The sequence below is a fragment of the Ranitomeya variabilis genome, chromosome 1, assembly GCF_051348905.1.
Source record: "Ranitomeya variabilis isolate aRanVar5 chromosome 1, aRanVar5.hap1, whole genome shotgun sequence".
In the NCBI taxonomy this organism is placed as follows: domain Eukaryota; kingdom Metazoa; phylum Chordata; class Amphibia; order Anura; family Dendrobatidae; genus Ranitomeya; species Ranitomeya variabilis.
Window position 1 is genome coordinate 674433390 of NC_135232.1, and position 21849 is coordinate 674455238.

Sequence of the window (21849 nt, forward strand, 5' to 3'; positions counted from 1 at the left end):
AACTTTAGGTCCCACCAGATTTTATCTGAGCACACTTGGTTGGCTTAAGACCCCCATAGTCTATCCTATGGTTTGGTGGAGAGGTAAACCGCTGCCAGATTATTCTAGGAGCAGTCGGCTGAGTCGAACATTCATGTGTAAGGGCAGTCAGATCTTTCAGCCATCAGCCCTGTGTATGACCAGCTCTTGTCCCATGGAAGTAAATGTTGAGGGTCACACCAATTACCTCTCTGCCTGTGGATCCTATTTGCAGGACAGTGCTTATGGGAACCAGTTCTGGAGGTGAATTCAGGTCACGGAGGCAGGTGTCCGCGTTGTTTCCATTTCTCAAGCTCTTCCTCTCCTTTCCTGCCCACAACGCACTTTCTCTTCCTTGATTCTTCTCTTGCCCTGTGGAAGCCGTCTGGTAGCACTTTTTGTGGATTTTGGCCAATTGTAGTAGATCTCTATGGGACATGAGACTGTTTTTACATAGGTCCGTTAATCAGTTTTATAATTGGACCGAACCCCTTTAAATGTAATCATCTTGGTAATCCAATGAATGGTGGTAATGTCGTCCTAAGTGCTCATGTGCAAATCTGTTTGGGTCTTTAACCACCATGAAATTGTCCTAATGTAGTTAGTGCACCTGCTCTTTCGTCTGACAAATGACTTGTTGAAAGCTGCTGGGAAATGTGGGATGTTTCGCATTACTTCCCCTTCTCAGATATCCATTACCGATCCTTCTTGATGACGAGCTCTGCGTTCTCTTTGGCTCACCTCGATCAAGCAGTGTTTGCGGCCATTGCAAAATTAGGCACATATGGCCGCTGTCTGTAGCATTGTAGGTGCATGGTGATAAAGCGGATATTTTTCTTTATGCTCATTAGTATTTGAGCTCTTGAAATTTTGGCTAAATGTTTTTAGCCTGCAGCAGTGATGTATATCACGAGATCAGTCATGGGTCCCTTCCCGCGTCTTTGATTAATGAAGTTTTAGCTGCATACCGGTTTTAAGGAACAGATGACTGCTCTTTCCCAGGATACATATATATATTATATGGCTATATGTACACAGGGGGGTTTAGTGACCCAAATAATATTGTGCTGGTTTTGTTGACTTATTTTTTGGCTGGCTTAAAAATTATCCTTTTTTGGCAACTCATTATCCTGTCTAAACAGGAAGTGCTGCTGATAACCAAGATATTCTGTTGTCACAGAAGATCATATAATGGAAGTGCTGTAGGCTAGTCTAAACAGGCCATTGAAAGACCGCAAGTTAGTTTGGATGTAACCGATCAGTGGTCGACTTGCTATACATTCCCGCCTCAATCCCATATAACCAGTGAAGACTCCCAGTGGTACTCCTGGTCTTTGTTTACTAGCATTGTACACCCCATCGGTGGCCTCAGCAGTCATGTGCTTTGCAACTTTCATCACACTGCCACATGTCAGCCTCTTCTAGACTCTCATTCTTTGGGTAAAATGAGTATTTGTCTTGAACAAAAGATCTCATTCTTGGCAGCACATCATCAGGTGTAAACAGGACTTGCGCTGCCGAGAAGAATGACAGTCTATACGCCATCTATTAGATTGTTCTGTACACGTCTGAAGCCAGGTCGTCCTGTGAAATGAGACCATTAGGGTGTCTGCCGGTTGGCAGTTGCTTTAGCGTAATGGGTTTACCGCGACAGAGCGGAGCCAGAAGACCACAGTGTCTGATTTCACCTACTCCTGCACTGTTTAGAAGACCTTCACATTAAACGATGGAGGTTTCTTTTAGCAGTCCAGGTAATAATCTGCTCAGTTGAGAGCTCTTGGAAGGATTCCTGCATTAAGGCTTTCAGCTGTTCACTGTTGTCCACTCCCCTCTCCAATATATTCTGGGCCCTGTCTAGCACTCATTGCCAGAGTTAGCTTATGCTGCATGGTTAAAAGATGGTGGCTTGTGGTTGTTGTTTGAGAAGGCGTTTGGTGGATTTATCTGAGACTTGCTAGATTTTGGGTGTGTGCTAATTCCCCTACTTCTCCTACTTTGGTTTTACCCCATCCTCCACTCCCCAATGTTTTACCTCTGTTGTTTGGGTGAGTATGTTTGTATGATTGATATCTTTCCTTATAACCGTTTTGTATTACCTTGTAAGTTTGGTTGCTGTACTGCGGTACCCTGCTACTCCCCCAAACCCCCCCCCTTTTCCCTGTGTGGGGGAAGGGTACAGACTGAAGGTGGATTCAGGAGCTAAGGCAAGGCACGTGGCCTCAGCGCCTTCACCATCGGAAGTAATGCAGGGAACATGGCGGGGCACCCCTGACACCAGTAATGACATTAACTCTGACCAAAACTGTTTTTTGATAAATGATGGATCCAATCTCTGATTTGACAGGGCAACTGCTGCAACTCAGCCTGGAGGTGGCAGATCTATGCACTTTTGTTTTGCTGCACCCTAACACATCAGGTTTGGGACCGTGACTCCCAGGCAACCATTAGTGGAGCCCAAGATTGGTTTGACTGTCAGGTTCTATGGCGTGACAAGTTTGTTTTTTTCAGGGTGGCTTGTAAGCTATACTTCCAGTTATGTCCTTGTTCCTCAGGAACCGAGGAGCAACGAGTGGGGATAATCTGTCCTCTTCAGGATGCAAGCCCCAAGCATGGGCATTCTTTCCTGTCTGACTCCTTGTCGCTCTGGACGGTGGGGGATTTTTTTTCTGGTGCTGGGTCATATATATGACAATCCTGACCGTGTCTTCCCGGCTGAGTCCACACTAGGTCAACTTCAGCAGGGAGACCGGCCGGTGGAGGAGTATGTCTCTGAGTTTCGGAGGTGGTCCATTGACATAAGTGGATTTACCCTGTGCTCCATAGCCAGTTCTGTCAAGTGCTATCCGTAAGGGTGAAGGATACCTTAGCCCTTTGAGACTCCAGTTTCCCTTGAGGCAGCCATGTCTTTGGCTATCCGGGTGGATTGCTGTCTTCTCCAGAGACATAGAGACGCCCCAATGTGCGGGATGTCTGAGGCCAAGGGAAACCTGGTCTGAGTCATCTGAGGAACCTGTGCAGTTGGGTGGGGGCGACACGTCCTGGAAATCAAATTGTAGTTCAGCGTAAAAGGGGAGTGTGTTTTTATTCCTAGGAAGAAGGGCCATTTTGTGGGTTCATGTCCTTCCCTACCTTACTGTAAACAGCTGCCGGAAAACTAAGGAGCCCAGGTTCTGGGGAGGTTAGCAACCCGGGTGTACATATCTCCTCCTTGGGTAGGACACAATTATTTCTACCTGTGGAATTCAATCTGGGCAGAAATAAGGTGATTATCTCTGGACAGTGTGACAGGGTTTCATTTGTTCGATGATAAGTTCGTCAAGGGCCTCAAACCACAAAACACTGTCCAGACCCATACCCATAATAGCCATCGACTATGCACCCTTTAGACAGGGGTATTTTACTCAAGCTGTCTGAGGGTTACATCTACAGGTAGGGGCCGTGCACTCAGAAGGTATTGACTGTTATGTGCTAGAGGGTCTACCCTCTCCTGTGGGTCTTGGACTACTTTGGCCTACTGCACAATCCTATGGTAGATTGTCAGACTCGGGAGGTGGTAAGGTGGAGTGAGTAGTGTCAAGTACACTGCTTGGGCACCCGGCTTGCCAGGGTAGATATCCAGTCTGTGCCTAAATACCTGTCTGACTTTGGAGATATTTTCAGAGCAGGTGTCATCGTCCTTATGACTGCGCCGTTAATCTTGTCCCTGGGGCCAAGCTGCCAAAGAGCAGACTATATGATCTATCTCGTCCAGAGAGGCAGGGTTTTTCTTTGTGAAGAAGAGACTGGGGGTTACACTCCAGCCTAGATTTATGCAAACTTAATCATATTATGGTCTGGGGTCCATATCTGCTCTCTCATCCCGTACTTCTTTAATCCGATTGTAGGAGCAAAATTGTTTTCTAAGCTGGATGGACCTCAGGGGGGCGTACGGTCTCATATGAAAGAGGGGGATGAGTGGAAAACTGCTTTCAATATGCCTGAGGGACACTAGGAACCTTGTGATGCCATTTGGGTTGATTAATGCTCCTGCCATCTTTCATCACTTTGCAAATGACATCTTTAGTCACCTGGTAGGTAGATTTGTGGTAATCTATCTTGATGACATACTAACTTATTCACCAGACCTTGAGTCACATCAGGTACATGTCAGGCAGGTCTTACAGATATTCAAAGACAATAAATTATTTGTCAAACCGGAGAAATGTATGTTCTCGGTTGAGGAGATCCCTTTTCTAGGATATGTTTTATCATCCACCGGTTTTCGCATGGATCCGGTTACTGTCTAGTCGGTACTGATTTAGGATCGTCCTGAGGATTTGAAGGCGTTAGAAAGGTTTTTCAGTTTTGCCAACGACTATCGTAAGTTCATCAAAAAATTTTCGATAGTGGCCAAACCTCTGACTGATTTCACCAGGAAAAGGGACAGACTTTTCCAAATGGTTCAGTCCAGCCAGGGAAGCATTTGATACCTTGTAGGAGTCTTTTGCATCTGCGCCGACTCTCATACAGCCTGACGACACTCAGCCATTTATTGTAGAAGTTGATGTGTCTGAAGTGGGAGTGGGGGCTGTATTGTCGCGGGATGTGTCTCCTGGTAAATGGCGTCCATGTGCATACTTTTCGGGGAAAAGAAAAAACCTGGCATCTGTGGAGAAAAATTATGACACTGGTAACAGGGAACTCTTGGCAATCAAGTGGGCTTTTGAACACTGGTGTCAGTTCATCTGGTTATGGTAATCACGGATCATAAGTATCTGGTATGTATCGAATCTGTGAAACGTCTAACACCTAGACAGGCAAGATGGGTATTGTTCTTCACCAAGGTTAACTTATTTGTTACATATAGGCTCTGGAACAAGATCATTAAGGCGGATGCCTTATCTCGTTGTTTTCCTGGGGATGAAGATCATTGTGAACCAGTTCCTATACTACAAAAAGGGGTGGTTATTGCGGTTATATGATCCGGTCTTGAGAGAGGTTGTTGAGGCTCAGGGGGACAACCATGCTGCCTGTTAGGTAAACGGTTGGTACCGGTGAATCTCCGTCTGAGAGTTCTTAAGGCCCCGTCTCACACAGCGACGCTGCAGCGATACAGACAACGATGCTGATCGCTGCAGCGTCGCTGTTTTGTCGTTGTGTGGTCGCTGGGGAGCTGTCACACAGACAGCTCTCTCCAGCGACCAACGATCAGGGGAACGACTTCGGCATCGTTGAAACTGTCTTCAACGATGCCGAAGTCCCCCTGCAGCACCCGGGTAACCAGGGTAAACATCGGGTTACTAAGCGCAGGGCCGCGCTTAGTAACCCGATGTTTACCCTGGTTACCAGCGTAAATGTAAAAAAAAACAAACAGTACATACTCACCATCTGTTGCCCGTCAGGTCCCTTGCCGTCTGCTTCCTGCTCTGACTGAGCCACCGTACAGTGAGAGCAGAGCGCAGCGGTGACGTCACTGCTGTGCTCTCACTTTACGGCAGCTCAGTCAGAGCAGGAAGCAGACGCCAAGGGACCTGACGGGCAACAGATGGTGAGTATGTACTGTTTTTTTTTTTTTACATTTACGCTGGTAACCAGGGTAAACATCGGGTTACTAAGCGCGGCCCTGCGCTTAGTAACCCGATGTTTACCCTGGTTACCAGTGAAGACATCGCTGGATCAGTGTCACACACACCAATTCAGCGATGTCAGCGGGACCTCAACGACCAAAAAAAGGTCCAGGCCATTCTGACACGACCAGCGATCTCGCAGCAGGGGCCTGATCGCTGGTACGTGTCACACATAGCGAGATCGCTACTGAGGTCGCTGTTGCGTCACAAAACTTGTGACTCAGCAGCGATCTCGCTAGCGATCTCGCTATGTGAGACGGGGCCTTTAGTGAACATCATGATTCGGTCTTGTCTGGACATCCCGGAAATAAAGCCACCACAGATCTTCTTAGCGTTTTTGGTGGTCAGGGATACATCAGGATAATTGGGAGTATCTAGCCATGTGCAGTGTCTGTGCGTTTTCTAAAACCTCTCATACTCGTCCTTCTGGGTCTCTGCAACCATTGATGATTCCCAGTAGACCTTGGATTAATTTATTGGTCGATTTTATCGCTAATCTACCCGTGTCAGCAGGTAATACTGTAATTTTGGTAGTGGACAGATTCAGTGAAATGTCACATTTCATTGCGCTACCCGCTTTACTTAATGTCAATACCTTGGTGCAAATTTTCATCAGAGAGATTGTAAACTTGAGACTTATCTTGGGGTACCGTCTCACATAACGATTTACCTACGATCACGACCTGCGATACGACCTGGCTGTGATCGTTGGTAAGTGGTTGTGTGGTCGCTGGGGAGCTGTCACACAGACAGCTCTCCAGCGACCAACGATGCCGAGGTCCCCGGGTAACCAGGGTAAACATCGGGTTACTAAGCGCAGGGCCGTGCTTAGTAACCCAATGTTTACCGTGGTTACCAGCGTAAAAGTTAAAAAAAACAAACAGTACATACTTACATTCCGGTGTCTGTCCCCCGGCGTTCTGCTTCTCTGCACTGTGTCTGCGCCAGCCGGAAAGCACAGCGGTGACGTCACCGCTGTGCTCGCTTTCCGGCCGGCCGGCGCTCACAGTGCAGAGAAGCAGAACGCCGGGGGACAGACACCGGAATGTAAGTATGCACTGTTTGTTTTTTTTAACTTTTACGCTGGTAACCACGGTAAACATCTGGTTACTAAGCGCGGCCCTGCGCTTAGTAACTCGATGTTTACCCTGGTTACAAGCGAACGCATCGCTGGATCGCTGTCACACACAACGATCCAGCGATGACAGCGGGAGATCCAGCGACTAAAGAAAGTTCCAAACGATCTGCTACGACGTACGATTCTCAGCAGGGTCCCTGATCGCTGCTGCGTGTCAGACACAGCGATATCGTATGGATATCGCTGGAACGTCACGGATCGTACCGTCGTAGCGACAAAAGTGCCATTGTGAGACGGTACCCTTAGGCGTTTGTTTTTTTTTGTCTGAGGATCAGGAGGATTGGGTTACCTACTTGGCTCTAGCTGAATTTACGGTAAATAATAATTGTCATGAGCCTACATTTTAGTCCCTGTGTTTTGGGGCATATGGGTTTTATCCTCAGTTCAGATCATTTAATAGGAATCGTTCTTCTGGTTTACCTGAAGAAGGGTTTTCATCATCAATTACGTCTGTGTGGCAAGGAGTTATTGATAATTTGAGGAATATGGAGTCCAAATATAACCGTCTGGGTGATGGCGAGTCCAGACCTGTGTGTTGGTGACTTGGTGTGGTTGTCCTCTAGGAACTATTAAGTTGAAGGGTCTCTCTAGGAAACTGGGTCCCTGGATCATCGGTCCTTAAGAGATTGTGACCATTGTCAATCCTGTAGCATTCTGCCTTGCTTTGCCCCCCACCTTCAGGATTCATAATATCTTTCATCAATCTTTACTCAAAAAAATATGTTGCTTCCTCTGTACTATCACCACTACCACCATCTCCGGTCACTGTGGATTTAAATTTTGAGTCTCAAATAGCTAAGATAGTTGATTCTTGCTTAGTTCGTCGGTCGCTTCAGTATCTGGTACACTGGAAGGGATATGGTCCTGAAGAGATGATGTTACCAGCATCTGACATTCATGCGGCCAGGTTGATCTGTTTTGTTTTTTTTCATTTGGCACACCCTAATAAACCCGGTTCTAAATTTCCAGAGGTCCCTCGTGGAAGTGGGGGTACTGTCACTGGTTTACGACGACCGAGAGGAGCCAGGAGACCACGGCATCTGATTTCTCCTACTCTTGCACTGTTTAGAAGCACTTTGTAGTAAATGGTGCAGGAGTTAACCTGCTAAGTTGAGAGCTTTTGGAAGCTTTCCTGCATTAAGACTCTCAGCTGTTCACTGTTGGCCACTCCCCTCTCCTATTTATTCTGGGCCCTGGCTAGTACTCCATGCCAGAGCTAACTTATGCTGCATGGTTAAAGATGGTGGTTTGTGGTTGTTGTTTGAGAAGGTGTTTGGTGGATTTATGTAAGACTGTTGCTAGGTTTTGTGTGTGTGCTAACTCCCCTCCTTCTTACTTCAGTTTTACACCATCCTCAACTCCTTGTTGTTTACCTCTGTTATGTGTATGTATGTTTGATATTTTCCTTTATCCCTGTTTGTATTGCCTTGTCATTCTTGTTGGTATATTACGGTACACTACTACATCACCTAGGTGGGGGAAGGGTGTAAACTTGAAGCAGATTCAGGAGCCAAGGCAAGGTACGCGGCCCCGGTGTCTTCACCATCAGAAGTAAGCCTGGTAACAGGGCAAGCTAGGTTGCTCCTAGTGTTAGGGACAGGGAAGGAGCCCCTGGTCTTGGGACACCCGACAACAGAGTCATGACACTAAGGCTGTGTTCAAATGCACTGTGAAGCCAAAACCTGCTCTTGGTAGTAAAACCGCATTCAAATTGCCCGTCTATACATCATTTTGTCTACTTTTATGACTGTGAATTATATGTATGTTTTGTCTACAGTACAATATTATTATTAATAATTATTATAGCATCATTTATTCCATAGCGCTTTACACGTGAGGGGTATACATAATAAAAAACAAGTACAATAATCTTAATCAATACATTACTGCAGGCTGTAGGCTTGTCGGAAGAGGTAGGTCTTCAGGTTCTTTTTGAAGGTTTCCACGGTAGGCGAGAGTCTGATATGTTGTGGTAGAGGGTTCCAGAGTAGGGGGGATGCTCGGGAGAAATCTTGTATGCGATTGTGGGAAGAGGAGATAAGAGGGGAGTAGAGAAGGAGATCTTGTGAGGATTGGAGGTTGCGTGCAGGAAAGTACCGGGAGACGAGGTCACAGATGTATGGAGGAGACAGGCTGTGGATGGCTTTGTATGTCATGCTTAGGGTTTTGTACTGGAGTCTCTGGGTAATGAGGAGCCAGTGAAGGGATTGACAGAGGGGAGAGGCAGGGGAATAGCGGGGGGACAGGTGGATTAGTCGGGCAGCAGAGTTTAGAGTAGATTGGAGGGGTGCGAGAGTGTTAGGATGCCGTCACACTGTCAGTATTTGGTCAGTATTTTACATCAGTATCTGTAAGCCAAAACCAGGAGTGGGTGATAAATGCAGAAGTGGTGCATATGTTTCTATTATACTTTTCCTCTAATTGTTCCACTCCTGGTTTTGGCTTACAGATACTGATGTAAAATACTGACCAAATACTGCTAGTGTGACGGCAGCCTTAGAGAGGAGGCCACAGAGCAGGAGGTTGCAGTAGTCGAGGCGGGAGATGATGAGGGCATGGACTAGGGTTTTTGCAGATTCTTGGTTGAGGAATGTACGAATCTGTGAAATATTTTTGAGTTGAAGTCGGGAGGGAGTGGAAAGGGCTTGAATATGTGGTTTGAAGGAGAGATCAGTGTCAAGGATTGCCGCAAGGCAGCGAGCTCAATAAATTTGGTTTTATTCACCCATAACGCTTCAAAAACTTTATTTTCAGTATTTTTTTTTTTTCTCATGGGTGACAAAAATGCTGCAAAAATTGCAAAGGAATTGACACTGCAGATTTAAAAAAAAAATAAATAAAAATAAATAAAATGCAGCAGTGTTCCAAATTATTCTGGGGGATAAAGGGTGTTCATGAGATTTCTGAAATCTCACAGCTTTTGTTGGTACTGTAAAAAGCAGCTTTTAATATGCATTAAAAATTATCAGCAAAAAAAACCTGAAAGAAGGTGCATGTGAACATAGCCAAAGAGTATGTGCACACATTCTAGTTACGTTTTCCCAATGCCGGGAGTTTCCCTGCTTTTAGCACTAATGAGTGGGATAGTATTGGGTCCTATCAGACGGAGAGCCTTGAGGAGCATCAATCCCACAGTAATGAGGGTATAAACATGGCTAATTCTTGTTTTCTCCCTCACGACTACTTCTGTCTCCGCCGCTTTTGTTTCCTTTGATCTCGGGGAAATAACCTGAATTGCTAGACAATTGGCTTCCCTGTTTTTCTGGTGGTTGCACTCTGCGGGATTTACTTTGTACATAAAATTACATATGATTTTCAGGACTAGAATAGAATGTGTTTTTTTTTGTTTGTTTTTTTGTAATGCAAGTGTGCAACAGTTTCCACACCACAACAGGAGATTACAGCTCTTCACAGTTGTTTTCCAACGCCTTCCTGTCCTTAATTTGGACCAAAAGTGAGGTTTGCGTGTCTGGGTCCATACCTTCGATGATTGCTTCCACTTGGGGCTTTCCGATAAGAGCGCAGTCAGAGGGCCACATAAATCGGACTTGGATCAGAACACAGTACATGGACTGGCTGGCGGCTCTCCCTACCAGAACATGATAGCTTTGTGTATTTCTATGCAGCCTTCCTGCTCTGGTGAGGAGAGCCACCAGCCAGTCCACACACTACATTCTCACCTCGGTGCAATTTATACGGCAGTCTGACTGTGCCCTTAGAGGCAGCTATCATCCATGTTCTAGATCGCTGTGAACCATTCAATGCAAATTTGTTTTATTTTTACACAGAAGGGTCCGTTTTTAACGTGCCCCGAGGTGTGGCTGAGCAAGTAAAGCAGTAGTTTGCTCTTAGCCATGATATACTTGTTTCCTGACCACTGCTGCAGGCCACCGCATCTGGATTGAGGTTGACGGTTACATGGTGAAGTGTGTGCTTAGCTAACTCTCATAGAAGTGGATGGAGGGCACTGTGCACATGTGCTGCCTCTTCTCCATTCTCCTGGATGTGGCACTCAGTTGCTCCCTCACCAGGCAGACAGGTGCAGGTCTCGAGCTGTGGAATCCGCATTGATGCGATATCCAAATGTATAAGATCGGTATACCCTTTTTAAGTGTTTCAGAGCAGAAATATTTCTAGTGAATTGTCATTTCTGGGTCCAAAACCTGTTCCTATAATTTTATGGTAATATTTTCTGGCTCCTAGTAGTGGAGACCCGGAGCATTGTCTGACTTATTCCCACTTCGTCCCCCCCCCCCCCGTTCCTCTGACCCGATGGTAACTTGATGTAAGCAAGAGCCAAGCTCGTTAATTAACATTGAATGCGTAATCTTCATTGAGCCAACTGGATATCTAGCATGTTCTTAAGCCACTTATCCCAAAACATGCTGAAAAGATTTTGGCTCGTGTGACAATCCAAAGAGGATGTTAATGGCAGAGTTAATAAAATAGAAAAAGTGCTGGCAGGCTCCGGAGCTGAATGTGCGACCAGCGGCTGCAGGCGTCTCTGTAACATTTGAGAAAAGGGGGCAGTTGTCCTCTTGCTTGGAAAGATGTGTAACCGGAATGAATGAACACCATGTTGTTGTAGAACAGTGTGGCGATACGCTTAAAAACAATCTGTCAGCAGGTTATTACTATGTAATCTGAAAGCAGCAAATTGTAAGTACAAAGACCCTGGTTCCAGCAATATTGTTTTAGGCTGTGTTGTAGTTTCAATACAATCAGTGTTTTATTAGCAGGAGATTATCACTGCAGAACTAGGTGTCACGTGTCAGGCAGTCCAGCTAATCTGCGTAACCCCGCCCATCCACTGATTGGCAGCTTGCTGACACTGTACACAGGAAACTGCCAACTAGCCTCATTCTGAGCCTTGCTACATCTACAGCAGAAACAGGGATTCTATCAAAACTGCATCAATCAGCCCAGTAAGTGACACATCGCTGGGATCCGGGTCTCTGCCCTACATCATGCTTCTCCCAGATTCCATAGCAAAACCCGCTAACAAATTTCTTTTTAAAGGGAATTTGTTCTCAGAAAATGACCTATTGTCATTGACCTACTGTTTTTTTTATTTGGATCTTTAACATTTTTACCATTTTTTTTTTTTATTTTTATTTTTTTTTTTAAATTCCTCATATACCACCAATCTTTATTAAAAACAAAAAACTAGAGCTTTTGGAAGTCTTCACCCCAGAGCTATGTAAGACTGCTACCTACTTCCTGTTTCAGGAAAGTCTCATGCATATTAGTCACAATGATCATAAGCGTTGGCCAAAGTCATTGTTAACGGAGAGGATCTGTGACGTTACCTATTGTGATTGGTGGATACAGTGTCATTGTAAGCCTGACTCTGATGATAATGAGTCTGCGGAAAACTCTTCCTGAAAAGACAGGAAGTAGGAATCTAAAATAAAATCCCCAGATGCCAGTGTGAAAATTGCAAACTTACAAAAGTTTAGTTCTTTTTTTTTTTTTTTTTTTTAATAAAGATTGTGAGATATATTTATATTTGTTTAAAATGGAATTTAACAAAAATGCAAAGATCTGATTTAAGCAATAGCTTGTTTTCTGCAGATACGTTCTCTTAAACCCCTTAACCCCCGGAGCTTTTTTTCAGTTTTGCGTGCTCTTTTTTTTTTTTTTTTTTCCCGTCAATATGGCCATGTGTGGCTTATTTTTTGCGGGACGAGTTGTACTTTTGAACGACACCATTGGTTTACCATGTCCTTTACTAGAAAACGGGGAAAAAAATTCCAAGTGTGGTGAAATTGCAAAAAAGTGCAAACCCACACTTGTTTTTTGTTTGGCTTTTTTGCAAGGTTCACTAAATGCTAAACCTGACCTGCTATCATGATTCTCCGGGTCTTTACAAGTTCATAGACACCAAACATGTCTAGGTTATTTTTTTTATCTAAGTGGTTTTATAAATTTTCCAAACTTTGCTAAAAAAAAGTGCAATTATCCGAGACCTGTAGCGTCTCCATTTTTCGTGATCTCCGGTAGGGTGAGGGCTTATTTTTTGCGTGCCGAGCTGACGTTTTTAATGCCACCATTTTGGTGCAGATACGTTCTTTTGATCAGCGACCAAAAAGACTTAATTCTGGTGTTTTTGATTATTTATTTTTTTTCTCTTGCTACGCCGTTTAGCGATCAGGTTAATCCTTTTTTTTTCATTGATAGATCGGGCGATTCTAAACGCAGTGATGCCAAACATGTGTATGTTTGATTTTTTTTTATTTTGAATGGGGTGAAAGGGGGGTGACTTGAACTTATATTTTTGTCATATTTTTTGACTTTTTTTTCTACCTTTGCCATGCTTCAATAGCCTCCATGTGAGTCTAGAAGCTGGCATAGCCTGATCGGCTCTGCTAGATAGGAGTGATGCACAAATCACTCCTACGTAGCTGAATTCCTGCATTGCTATGAGTACTGACTACAGGGTGGCACTCACAACAATCTGGCATCAACAACAATAGAGGTCTTCAGGAGACCTCTGGTTGTCATTCCGACTCATCGCTGACCCCCGATCACGTGACGTGGTCAGCGGTGCGCCCATTTCCGGTCCGATGGCCGGAAGCGCTTGTTAAATGCCACTGTCAGTTTGACAGCGGCATTTAACTGGTTAATAGGCGCTGGTGGATCGCGATTCCACCTGCGCCAATTGCGGGCACATGTCAGCTGTACAAAACAGCTGACATGTCTCGGCTTTGATGCAGCCTCACCGTTGGAGCCCACCTCAAAGCGGGGGTTCTGCCATCGAAACATACAAACTCCATGCAGATGTTCTTTACATGTTCATAAGGACTCTAGTTTCTCTTAAAAACATTGGTGTATTTTACAAGAATGCATCATTGCTTTATGTGACTGCTAAAATTTTAGTCTTCATTTTGGCACTCATAGACTTCCAGGTGAAAATGAAGCAAAAAGAAATTGGATGCATTGAATATGTAGTTTTGTGGGTTTTTTTGTTTGTTTTTGAGTGTGCATCCACTCAAGGCTGAAAGAGGGACCCTTGGATTTGTATGGCATGTACATTAGGAACTTTCCCATCATATGTAAAAGCCTGATGTGAACAGGGCTCAATAGGGATTCCTCATACAATGTGCACAGTCTGTACCCCTAGGGTGTTGGCGGTGGCTTATTACCTCCTTCCTATTTGCTCTCAGCCATGCATGAATGTGTGTAACCCCTGTCTGATACATGACCAATTTAAAGGGAATGTATTATCAGAAAAATGACCAGTTGTTTCTATCAGATTTGTGTTCGATACGTTTATAAAAAAAAAAAAAAAAAAAAAAATCTTGCAATTTTCACACTGGTTACCGGGACTATTTTAGACTCTCCCTACTTTCAGCAGCCTGATTATCAGCAGAGACAGGATTGCAATGACGGGTAACATCTGGTAACACAGGATCCACCAATCACAATAGAAGTCACAGCTTACCTTCTCCCTGCAACATGATCTTTACTAGTGATGAGCGAATATACTCGTTACTCGAGATTTCTTGAACACGCTCAGGGGTCCTCCAAGTATTTTTTAGTGCTCAGAGTTTTAATTTTTCTTGCTGCCGCTGAATGATTTAGATCTGTTAGCCAGCATTAGTACATGTGGGGGTTGCCTGGTTGCTAGGGAATCCCCACATGTACTTATGCTGGCTAACAGATGTAAATCATTCAGCTGAGGTGAGGAAAACTAAATCTCCGAGCACTAAAAAATACTCTGAGGAACCCCCGAGCGTGCTCGGGAAATCTCGAGTAACGAGTATATTCGCTCATCACTAAACTTTACACATGCTCATTAGATGCATGAAAACAAAATATAGGGGCAGGGTCAATCTTGCTGCTAATGTACATGTGCTGTTTCCTGGAAAAAAACAGGATGTTTGAGTCTAGAATAACGCCAGTGGTTGCTGTGAAAATGCCAAGATTTCTAATTTTTAGTTTTTTTTTCCTAATAAAGGTTGTGATAAAAATAATCTAATCTTATGTAATATACAGTAATCTAATCTTATGTAACAACAGACTCTATGTTCAAGATGAGCAAAAATATGAAAGGGTTAAATATTTCTAGTGGAGGGATGGGAGTTTTCTGGGAAATGCGGGACACATGGGAACGCTGATCCCAAATGACTTGGGAGGTTTTCATGGAATGATGGGGAACTGCGGTCCCGTGAATAAAGGTTAATGACGGTTTCCTCTGTAGTACAGCTGTTCATGTGAACGCACATGAGGAAGTCTTCCTCCTGACATGTTCCGAGCAGCCGTCTGATCACTCTGACTGGAGGATGAAACGTTCTCCACATCAATGGCTTCTTTGTGCTCCAGCTCCAGGTCTCCCAGTGTCAGAACACGCTTTGTTTTATTGTAGCGGTTATTAAACTGTGTGTGTGGCGGAGGAATTCCCAAAATGTGTGTTTAGACTTCTAAATCTTCCACGTCAAACCCCCATACACGCAAGACAAACGCTTTCCATTCATTCTCATCCCTTCTTCTGTCTGTGTCATGGATCAGTAGCTCTGGAGCACCAGACTAATGTTCCTTGTCCTTTTCATTCTTCACCTTTAAACAAGTCTTGTCAGCTCCCACCTGAAGAAGAGACGTGGGCTTATCCGGCTCCGCCGAGAGGACGGGATACGTTTCTTAAAATAGGCGTCTTTTGTTCTGTCGTCGAGACTTTGAAATTAAAGAGCACCTAAAGCTGATAACCAAATAGGACTCCTTGAGAAGGTCTCTGATTTACCTCAAGTTTTACGCTGCTTACTCATCTGCTTGATGTGTGGTGAAGGCCAATATGGCGGCTATTATAGCTCCACCGGACGCTGGTACAGTTGTGTTATACAACAATGTTGGGCTATGCAACTGCAAAACTAGGTGGACTTGTTCTAGGGGCTATGGAAAACTGGCTAATGACAGCATTGGCCATGCTTATCTCAGTGACTCACATTGGAGTCTGGAGTTCTTGGCTATAACGTGGCCTGCCACCATCATTTCGTGTCCTACCAGGTGATTCAGGAGTCTCCCCTATGCTAACTTATAAGGACTGCTCAGGGGCTGCCCTCTGTTCTTTCTTCTTTGTGCCCATTGGCACCTTCATAGGGCCGCCCTAAGCTCGCAAGCAGGGCGGTCTGAGGACTGGTGGCGCTGCTCACAGACAGTAACGGCTAGTGGCACACGTCCAGGACCAGTCACTAGATAATTATTATTTTTTTTTTAATCCGCTACATAGTTCCAGAGATCTAGGGGCTTTATATTTAGCCCTAATTCTTATGGTCTTTAATGAGAGTGTAGCTCACAGGGTAATAATGCACAGCAGCCTGAAGACACGCCCCAGAGGATCCTGTGAGCCACACCCCCTTGGGAAAACCATACAAATTGCTCAGGGGAGCAGCAAAAATTGTCCACCTTTGACCTCTCATAGAAATCCTCTAACTGGTCTTGTAGGTAAGATATGAGGCGAGCCTTTGGGATTCGCCAGGCTTATAATGGGGCATAGTATGGAGCGGCAGTACAGCGGGCGGTGGGTAGGTGAGTAGATTGTTTGTTGTTTTATTAAACCAATGGGACCCTATTTGTGACTCCTGTCTCCACATGATGGTTTTGGTTATTTTCTCACGTTTAGTCATCGTGTTGAATTTAAGAGCCTCGGATGTGATTTTTATCTCGCTACTGTGTGATCTTCGGATTTTACTATGTACATCTGTGTTACAAAAAAAGTGAGGCAAAGTAAAAAACTAATAATTTGTACGGTTCTACTATTAATGTACTTCTCTCTTTTTCTGCTAAATCCTATATGGAGGGCTCCACTGTGAACGCTCTCTCCTGGCATCAGTCGGGATTGTCCTCGATGTTATGTTGGTGGCGCTGTCTCGCATGCCCAATTCTCGGAACCTCACCCCATATATCAGCGCTTTTGCCGTATTCTTATAGATTTAGTTTTGTTTATTTCCAGCTGTAGGAGTTATAGCAATGGCGCCTATCTCATTTTATATCAATTTTTTTTTTTTTTTTTTTAAGGTCATACATTGGCCCCAAGAATATCATTATCAACCTTACAGTATAAGTCTGGCTATAGAGTCATATACTTATAATTGGGCCATAAAATGCAGCAGGACATGATGAAAATCCCCAAATGTCCTCGTTTCTCTCTGTTTTATATAATCTGAAGATCCTGCCCCTGGTTTAGGCTGAAGGGAAAGGGTTAATATCCTGTCATCTTTCTTACAGCACGGCGAGGCCGTACATGTTCCCGATGTTTGCAAACCTTTTGCTTCCCTCGTATTGTAGTGCGGTTTTGTTTAATCCCTTTTTTTTTTCCCTCGTAGGTACAATGGCTGCCTTCCTAATGGAGACCGAGGCAGAAGGAAAAGCAGATTTGCACTCTATAAGCGGCCTAAATCCAACGGCGTCAGAGCTAGCAGCGTCCACGTGATCTCCACTCCACAGGCCTCAAAGGTGGGTGACGGGTTTTACTTGTAAGCAAGCGACCAGACAGTTTCCTGATTTTGTGGTCATGGATCATACCTATAAAGGTTTTGTGCTGTCCTTCGTGTTACAACTTTATTCTGAACTATGAAGGACCCTCACCAATCCAAAGAAACAGGACTTTTCTGCTCCATTTAGACTGAGATCTGCAGTCAGCCATGTGCACCACTCCTCCATTCATTGTCTAAGGCTTCCGGAGATCCCCAAATAGTGTTTGCTTCCTCTGCCACTTCCAGTGAACGGAGCAGAAGAAATTTGGGGACTGCAGGCCCCTTTTTCAGTAGGTGAAAACTTGCTAGGTTTGGTACTATCTTCTATAAGCTGGCAGCTTTTGTGGCATGGGACATGTTGGTAAATGTTGAACATGGCACCAGAACTGTCCAAAGTGATCACCTCTTTGGGGCACAGTCTAAATTTTTGTTAGTAAAAAGAAACCCCTGTCTAGGAGCCCTACATTAGTTCTTGGCTCTGCCCGGTAGCACTGTTAGTTCGTGGCTCTGCCTGTGAACCCTGCCTGCGTTAGTGTGTGCCTCTGCCCGTGTGTGCCTCTGCCCGAGTGCCCTGCCTACGTTAGTGTGTGCCTCTGCCCGGGGGCCCTGCCTGCGTTAGTGTGTGCCTCTGCCCGAGTGCCCTGCCTGCGTTAGTGTGTGCCTCTGCCCGGGGGCCCTGCCTGCGTTAGTGTGTGCCTCTGCCCGGGGGCCCTGCCTGCGTTAGTGTGTGCCTCTGCCCGGGGGCCCTGCCTGCGTTAGTGTGTGCCTCTGCCCGGGGGCCCTGCCTGCGTTAGTGTGTGCCTCTGCCCGGGAGCCCTGCCTGCGTTAGTGTGTGCCTCTGCGCGGGGGCCCTGCCTGCGTTAGTGTGTGCCTCTGCCTGGGAGCCCTGCCTGTGTTAAGGTACCTTCACACGAAGCGACGCTGCAGCGATAGCGACAACGATGCCGATCGCTGCAGCGTCGCTGTTTGATCGCTGGGGAGCTGTCACACAGACCGCTCTCCAGCGACCAACGATGCCGAGGTCCCCGGTTAACCAGGGTAAACATCGGGTTACTAAGCGCAGGGCCGCGCTTAGTAACCCGATGTTTACCCTGGTTACCAGCGTAAAAGTAAAAAAAACAAACAGTACATGCTCACCTGCGCGTCCCCCAGCGTCTGCTTCCTGACACTGACTGAGCTCCGGCCCTAACAGCAGAGCGGTGACGTCACCGCTGTGCTTTCACTTTCACTTTAGGGCCGGCGCTCAGTCAGTGTCAGGAAGCAGACGCTGGGGGACGCGCAGAGGTGAGCATGTACTGTTTGTTTTTTTTACTGTTACGCTGGTAACCAGGGTAAACATCGGGTTACTAAGCGCGGCCCTGCGCTTGGTAACCCGATGTTTACCCTGGTTACCAGTGTAAAACATCGCTGGTATCGTTGCTTTTGCTTTCAAACACAACGATACACAGCGATCGGACGACCAAATAAAGTTCTGGACTTTATTCAGCGACCAGCGACATCACAGCAGGATCCTGATCGCTGCTGCGTGTCAAACGAAACGATATCGCTAGCGAGGACGCTGCAACGTCACGGATCGCTAGCGATGTCATTTCGTGTGAAGGTACCTTTAGTGTGTGCCTCTGCCCAGGAACCTTACATGTTAGTGCGTGCCTCTACCCGGGAGCCCTGCCTGCGTTAGTGTGTGCCTCTGCCTGGGAGCCCTGCCTGTGTTAGTGTGTGCCTCTGCCCAGGAACCTTACATGTTAGTGCGTGCCTCTACCCAGGAGCCCTGCCTGCGTTAGTGTGTGCCTCTGCCTGGGAGCCCTGCCTGCGTTAGTGTGTGCTTCTGCCCAGGGGCCCTGCCTGCGTTAGTGTGTGCCTCTGCCTGGGAGCCCTGCCTGCGTTAGTGTGTGCTTCTGCCCAGGGGCCCTGCCTGCGTTAGTGTGTGCCTCTGCCTGGGAGCCCTGCCTGTGTTAGTGTGTGCCTCTGCCCAGGAACCTTACATGTTAGTGTGTGCCTCTGCCCGTGGGCCCTGCCTGCATAGTGTGTGCCCCTGCCTGGGAGCCCTGCCTGCGTTAGTGTGTGTGCCTCTGCCCAGGAACCTTATATGTTAGCGTGTGCCTATACCCGGGAGCCCTGCCTGCGTTAGTGCGTGCCTCTGCCCGGGGGCCCTGCCTGCATAGTGTGTGCCTCTGCCCGGGGGCCCTGCCTGCGTTAGTGTGTGCCTCTGCCCGGGGGCCCTGCCTGCGTTAGTGTGTGCCTCTGCCTGGGAGCCCTGCCTGCGTTAGTGTGTGTGTGTGTGTGTGCCTCTGCCCAGGAACCTTATATGTTAGTGTGTGCCTATACCTGGGAGCCCTGCCTGCATAGTGTGTGCCTCTGCCCGAGTGCCCTGCCTGCATAGTGTGTGCCTCTGCCCGGGGGCCCTGCCTGCATAGTGTGTGCCTCTGCCCAGGAACCTTACATGTTAGTTATACTTCAGTTAGTGATTTATAATAATAGAAACAAAATTGGATTTTTGTGAAGAACTTAGAAACTGACGGCCTCCGAGTGCACGCTGCGCTTGGAGTGGATGCCGAAAAGTAATACAGCCTGTATACACAGGAATTATCCTGCCAAACTGATCCAATAAACTAGACCGCCATATGTTGCTGGCCACACTCTTTAGCGTTTACTCCAAACAGTGATAAAATGCAGTCAGAATGAACCTGCCAATGTGGGAGGAAGCAAAAGTGCATGACAGAAATCCACATACCCACTGCGGCCAGATGGTACCTTGGTCAGAATGAACGCCACCCCCCAGCAAGATGACGGCTGTGCCCGCCATTGTGCCACTCTGCTGCTCATATCAGGACTGCTTATAATGCTGTAACCAGGGATTTGCTATGGTCAGGCCTTGACGTTCCCACATGTAGAAGCTGTAGTATAACACTCGGCATGCAATGGGAGTCTACCCGCTGAGAGTTGTAGTCTCGCAGCAGTTAGAGCGCTGAAGTGTAAAGACCTCTGGCTTATATAATATGTGGTCGCAAATGTAACACTGATACGATGGACAGCATGGTGGCTCAGTGGTTAGCACTGTACGGTGGCTCAGTGGTTAGCACTGCAGGGCTGGAGTCCTGGGTTCAAATCCCACGAAGTACAACATCTACAAGTAGTTTGTATGTTCTCCCCGTGTTTGCGTGGGTTTCCTCTGAGTTCTCCGGTTTCCTTCTACACCCCAAAGATGTACTGATAAGGAATCTAGTGTGAGCCTCAGTGGGGACAGTGATGATAATGTGTGACGAATCCATGGTATACTGGCTGACCACCTCTATTGGGGAGCAGAAGTTTTATTTACTGAAACAAGGAGAGCCAACTTTTTGACTTGCTCCCACTTGCGGAGACGTGTGCATGGTCAGGCGGTATTGTTTGTGTATCCTGTCATTAGCGTATCACATGCGCCCGGTAATAATAATATAATTTATTTCTATAGCGCCAAAATACTCCGTAGCACGTTACATACACTATGCCGTTTTCGACACCTATTACTACCGCTTTGGCAGTGAGCGGCACCAGGCGACCCCCTTTAAATCCAGTTTTGTAACCTCTGACGGTCGTTTCCCCTTAAAGGATGCGCTGCCTCTGAGAGTCATCGGACGCAGCAGCTCAGGACATGAGACAGAAGCGCGTCGTGTTTGTTTCTACCACTGTCCAGGATCTGTACATGAACATTTTGTTCCCGCTGTCTCGGCTGCTATATAAGGAATGTGATCTGAACGCTCGCACATGTGAAATCCGCCCAAAACATCTGCGGAGCATGTGAGGAGGTCCCGACCGCCCCCTTGGAGATGGGACCTGCATTACATTTCTGAGGTCGCAAGAAGCTTCTGCATAATTGAGTTTATTGGAAAGTCTGATTCATTTGCCAGGAACAAAAAAAAAATCTATATTTTTCTCATCCAATATTAATGGCGCTATATGTCTGGCGCATCTTTTGTCTCACGCGGTGTTTTACAGCTGCTCTGTATTGTCTGCGGATCGGCACCTATTGTTCATAGTGGTAAGGTTCATTCCTGGGAATTAGGATGTCACGTTTCCTTGCCTTCTGTTGGGACCCCCATAGTCCCAAGAATGGGGCGACGGCACCTGGGAACCAGGCTCTGCAGAGCGCCATCTTGAATGGGGTTGGGGGTGCATGTGTTCAATTTCGGCTCCCTTCGTTATGTCGCACATGGCAGAGCTGATAGCAGAGCACCATACCCTGCTTTCTCCTGCAAATTGTAAATGGAGCCGACGTCGGCCATGCTCCCCGCGAATCCATTGGAGGCATCACTGCAGGTGCGACCATTGTGGGGAAAATCTGCCTCGGAGTCTTCATTTCTCTCATGCTGATTTGCAATCGATTCTTCTAGATTTGACATTTCATGGATTCATAATCCACACTAGAAGTCGATCACATTTGTTGACCTCTTACGACCTTTGCATGTACCACGATATGCTGAGGGTTTTCCACCCGGAAATGGAGATCTATGAAGATCTGTCACAGGAGAAGTGTTTTATTTTTGTCCAGAGCAAAATCTGATGACTTTGCAGGCTTGAGGTTGCAGGTCGTTTCCTTCTGCCATTCTTGCCTAAACGTCAGACTATGCAGAGCTCC

The 21849-nt window shown here is 46.3% G+C and overlaps 1 protein-coding gene across 2 annotated transcripts in view; it reads left to right on the plus strand.

Moving 5' to 3' along the window:
• The window catches only part of PELI2 (pellino E3 ubiquitin protein ligase family member 2), an 80141-nt gene that overhangs the window by 28142 nt on the left and 30150 nt on the right, over positions 1-21849 (plus strand). For both annotated transcript variants that reach the window (XM_077264651.1, XM_077264659.1), the window contains exon 2: positions 17085-17214. In XM_077264651.1, the coding sequence (XP_077120766.1) occupies positions 17085-17214 (130 nt within the window). The remainder of the gene's footprint in view (positions 1-17084; positions 17215-21849) is intronic.